Source organism: Lipotes vexillifer, unplaced genomic scaffold (genome assembly GCF_000442215.2).
Source record: "Lipotes vexillifer unplaced genomic scaffold, Lipotes_vexillifer_v1.1 C27415097, whole genome shotgun sequence".
Lineage (NCBI taxonomy): Eukaryota > Metazoa > Chordata > Mammalia > Artiodactyla > Lipotidae > Lipotes > Lipotes vexillifer.
The window spans coordinates 1-5,323 of record NW_006775961.1 but is presented as its reverse complement, the minus strand read 5'-3'; the positions used below and the strand labels follow the sequence as shown (position 1 = coordinate 5,323).

At 40.3% G+C, this 5,323-nt stretch overlaps 1 protein-coding gene across 1 annotated transcript; it reads left to right on the top strand.

Moving 5' to 3' along the window:
- Nucleotides 1-2,720: 2,720 nt before the first annotated feature.
- Nucleotides 2,721-4,922, top strand: LOC103077152 (PDZ domain-containing protein 8-like; the record flags this gene model as incomplete). Its single annotated transcript, XM_082930877.1, is given in 2 exon segments — nt 2,721-4,866; nt 4,868-4,922. Coding segments are annotated over 2 exon segments (2,201 nt in total), but the record flags the coding sequence as incomplete, so codon positions are not given.
- Between the last annotated feature and the right edge of the window lie 401 nt (nt 4,923-5,323).

The window sequence follows — 5,323 nt, the reverse complement described above, 5'->3', positions numbered from 1 at the left end:
CGCAACGGGAGAGGCCACAACAGTGAGAGGCCCGCGTACCGCAAAAAAAAAAAAGAAAAAAAACCTTTAGTAACGGGATTGGTGATAATTGAAATAAGATTGGCAAAATGTTTGTTATATTTAAGCTCAATGATGGAGTTCATTTTACTATTTCCTCTGCTTTTGAGTATATTTGAAATATTCCAAAAGAAAAATAATCCGTATTTGGCTGAACAGTCCCAAGAGGCAGATGTTAAGTCACAAAGAATGAGCTTAGATTGAGCTGAAGTTTTTTGCCTACCTCAGATCATTAGATGGACTTAATTTTTATTTATGTCAAACTACAGTTTTTCTGGGACATAGTGTGGTTAAAGGGAAGCAGAAGAAATTAAGGCTGGATGAATCATGAAGTCATACTAGAAAGCTCTGAATTTCAGTATGAGTTTGTAGGCTAAAGGTTTTTGAGCCAATGTTTTAGGAAAACTGGGGAGCAGTATATGTTTGGTGATTAAAATAGGGAAGATCTAAGTGAGGGATCATAGTAAAAAGCTGTTTATTACTATAGTGGAAGCCAGTGGTCAGGAGGATCTGAAAGGAGGAGGAATGAAAATGGACTGGAACTCTAATAGGATTGACAGCAGACTGAATCTATCTAGGGAGTCAGCCATCTCCATGATTCAGATCGGGTTAACTGGGAGGGTGGCAAATTGATTCACATAGTAGTGAGAACAGGAAGATGAGAAGGTCAAAGAGAGATTTTAACTTCACTGAATTTGTAGTATCAACGAAACATCCAGGTGGTGATATCCAGAAGTAGCTGGGAATGTACGACAGAGTGAAGAAGAGGGGACGCCAACCAAAGAAAAAGTTGACAGTTGAAACTACTGAAATGGGTGTAATCTAGGGAGAGAACAAAAAGGCAGAGAAACTAATGAAAAAACCATGGGAACGTTTGCATACAAGGGACAGATATAGGTGGGGAAAAAGGAAAGCAGAGATGATCAGAGCCAAATTAGTACAGTGCTGTGAAAACCGAGGAAGACAAGGTTTTAAAGGAGAAGAAGGAAGGGAATTAAGATTTTAGCAAAGGATAATTGATAGAGCAGAGTCCTGAAGGGGACAGGGAGTAGGATCCAAAGTACAAGGGATACTTCCTCCTCTAAGATGGCTTAATCCTGAAAGTGACTGGCAGGGAGGAGAGGTGGCTTTTCTTACTGATCTTCAGTAAATAAGGTGATGTCATCTACAGAATAAAAGAGAGTAGGAAGGGTGGGTTTCAGGGGAATAAGAAAGGTTTGAAGCTGGTGTTTGGAGACTTAGTTGTTTAGAGACCAATCAAAAGAATGCTAAAGCGGCACTGAAAGCCTTGCTCTAGATAGATGGTATAACTCGGGAGTTGTATCCAGGTGATAAGCTCAGGAGCAGGAAAGGGAGATAAGGGGCTAGCAAAGCTGGGGATCAGAAAGACAAGTAGATGGTAGAAGAGGAAAGGGCTGGGGCAAAAGAATAAAAAAGCTTGATGTGAACACCACTGAAGTCTTGAACTGAGGTTGGGGAGAAAAGCAAGTGGTATCAGGAGACCAGCTGGACCATGAGAGCAAAGGAGGAATGACTGGACATGGAAACTACCTCAAAACAGATTCAGTTAGCAGATAGGATTGTTATTTAGGATGTGGCCTTAAGACCTTTGGAAAGCAAAGACCCCGTCTCACCTTTCTGTAACTCCTACAGAAAGGGTTGGCTTAGGTAAGTACTGTTTTGGAGAGGGTAGGGAAAAAATAGAGCCTTTAAAAGATACACCTAGAATATCCCTAGAAGAATACATCAGAAGCTCTGATTGCCTCAGGAAAGGGACAATACGTCTGGGAGATAGAGGTGGAAGGGAGATTTCTCACTGTACATCTTTCTATACTTTTTGAATTTTGAACTAATTGGTGTAGCACCTATTAGAAAATAAAATGAAAACTTAAGATATTGTTGATATAGATAGAGATAGTAAACAGCTTGTTTAACTTTTAAAGCCTTCCTATTATGCATTCCTTATTCTTTCTGGTCCTGAAAAAGATTAGTTTGATGGGTAGGGCTAATGAAAAGAATCTGTAAGAGTCCACTATTCATAATAGTATTGGGGTGGCCAAAAAGTTTGTTCAGTTTTAAGTGAAAATAAAAGACATTTTTCATTTTCACCAAGACTTTTATTGAACAGTGTATTCACTAACAGAACAAACTTTTTGGCCAACCCAGTATTTTGCTAAGTTTATTTCAAGCATTGGTCTCTTAATTTGAATCATTCACCATACAGCTTGTAATCCCTGGTGCATTTTACAATTTCCCTCAATATAATCACAGTTTCCCATCATTTTAAGCCTGATTTAACCGTTAATAAAATCCTTTTCAATAGATCTCACTCTGCTCACTTCAGTTCAAACTGAGGAATAATGTCTTTTAAACCTAGGAAGGAATGGTAAACAATTAGGAGTTAGCAGCTTGACACCCTCCTCAGGATTTTCATGTCATCATTTGGTTTGATAAGGTAAACATTTCCAGGACATCGGAGCAGTCAGGGTTTAAGAATCAGTACACTGATGTATCCATAAACCCGTAAGATATTTTAGAGGTTTCACTATTACTTTTCCATTAGTTAAGTAAGTAATCATGAATTGATGGCAGTTACACTTAGTGAACTTAGGTAATTTTTACTGCAGTAATTTACATGTTTCCCTTTTAATATCTTAAAACAGGTGTGAAGATCACATCTACACTGCAAGTGTTGAAGCTTATCAAGCAGGCTGGTGACCGAGTCCTGGTATATTATGAAAGGCCTGTTGGCCAGAGTAACCAGGGTGCGGTGCTGCAAGATAACTTTGGACAGCTGGAAGACAACTTTCTGTCAGGCCCATGCCAACCAAACTATGAAGAGGAAACAAGTGGGTTGGCAGTAGATGCTGAAAACAGAGACCTGGATTCTGAATTTGAAGACTTAGCAAGTGATGTGAGAGCACAAACTGAGGTCAAAGATGAGGCACAGTCATTAAGTCACAGTCCCAAACGTACTCCAACAACACTTTCTGTTAAACCCCTTGGAACTATATCACCAGTTTTAAACCGTAAATTAGTTGTAGGAAGTTACCCACCACCCCCAAAACTTCCATCCAAAGAAGGAAATAAGCCCTTGGACCTAAAATCTTCTGAGATAACAGAACCAGCACAAGTGTCAAAACCCACCCAAGGATCCACTTTCAAACCACCTGTGCCACCACGACCACAAGTCAAAGTTCCTTTACCTTCTGCTGATGCCCCAAATCAGGCAGAACCAGATATTCTCGTTGAAAAGCCAGAGAAGGTGCTGCCAGCGCCTGCTGCAGATAAACCTGCTGAAAAGCAAGCGAAAAATCCGGATCACGTAGAAGAAGCAGCTGCAGCTAAGCAGTTTTTAGCAAAGCAAGAAGTGGCAAGAGATTTGACTTCAGAAAGTTCCTGCCCTCCTAAGGACAGTTCAGATGACCATCAAACGTGGGAATCATCAGAAATTCTTTATCGTGATAAGCTCGGAAAATGGACAAGAACCAGAGCCAGCTGTCTCTTTGACATAGAAGCCTGCCACAGGTACTTAAACATCGCACTGTGGTGCAGGGATCCTTTCAAATTAGGGGGTCTCATCTGTTTGGGGCATGTCAGCTTAAAACTTGAAGAGGTGGCTTTAGGATGCTTAGCTACATCGAACATGGAATACCTTTCCAAATTCAGACTGGAAGCCCCATCACCTAAGGCCATGGTCACAAGAACCGCGCTACGTAATCTGAGTATGCAGAAGGGGTTCAATGACAAATTTTGTTTCGGTGATATTACTGTTCACTTCAAATATCTGAAAGAAGGAGAGCCAGACCACCATGCAGTTACTAACTTAGAGAAAGAAAAAGAACTCCATTTGGTCGAAGAGGTTTCTGCCCTACCTAAAGAGGAGCACTTTGTTGGACAGATGGGTTTAACAGAAAATAAACACAGTTTCCAGGATACTCAGTTCCAGAACCCAACTTGGTGTGATTACTGTAAGAAAAAAGTTTGGACTAAAGCTGCTTCCCAGTGTATGTTCTGTGCTTATGTTTGCCATAAAAAATGTCAGGAAAAGTGTCTAGCCGAGACTCCTCTTTGTGGAGCAACTGATCAACGGATAGACCGGGCCCTGAAAAATCTCAGGCTGGAAGGACAAGAAACCCTCTTAGGCCTGCCCCCTCGTGTTGATGCTGAAGCTGGGAAGTCAGTCAACAGAACAACAGGTTTGACAAGACATATTATCAATACGAGCTCTCGTTTGTTAAATCTCCGTCAAGTCTCTAAAACTCGCCTTTCTGAGCCAGGAACTGATCTAGTAGAACCTTCACCAAAACACACACCCAACACATCAGACAACGAAGGCAGTGACACAGAGATGTGTGGCCCAAACAGCCCTTCTAAACGGGGCAACAACACAGGAATAAAATTAGTGAGAAAGGAGGGTGGTCTGGATGACAGCGTTTTCATTGCAGTTAAAGAAATTGGTCGTGATCTGTACAGGGGGTTGCCTACAGAGGAGAGGATCCAGAAACTAGAGTTCATGCTAGATAAGCTGCAGAATGAAATTGATCAGGAGTTGGAACATAATAATTCCCTTGTTAGAGAAGAAAAAGAGACAACAGATACAAGGAAAAAATCACTTCTTTCTGCTGCTTTGGCTAAATCAGGTGAAAGACTGCAAGCTCTAACACTTCTTATGATCCACTACAGGGCAGGCATTGAAGATATTGAATCTTTAGAAAGTCTGTCCTTAGACCAGCACTCCAAAAAAATAAGCAAGTACACAGATGATACGGAAGAAGACCTTGATAGTGAAATAACCCAACTAATAGACTCAGCCATTCAGTAGCATATCAGATGACTTATTTGGCCCATCTGAGTCTGTGTAACAGTCTGTTTAAACTTTCAAGTGATTGAGGAAAAGTTGCATCTGAAGTACCACAGATATAACCACATTTAAACCCTCTTATTATGCACTTTGGCCTGCTTCTTCACAGTTATTTGCTTGTGTAAGAACTAGAGTGGAAAAGGTGGTTTTCCAGCAAAAACATGACCAGCTCACTAAATTGGTTGTTTCAGATTGCATTTATAGCTATGCTTTTTGGGTTTATACTGGGAATTTATTTTTACTAATTTATTTTTAACTTTTTCTAATTATGTAATTATGTAAGCTGACTTTTCGTGTTTATGTAGGTGTGATGTCTCATTGTGTTATTTTTCCTTCCTCTTCCTAGTTTTTGAATTAGTGTTAAATAGGATACTGTCCAGATTCTTGAAATATTTTCATTTC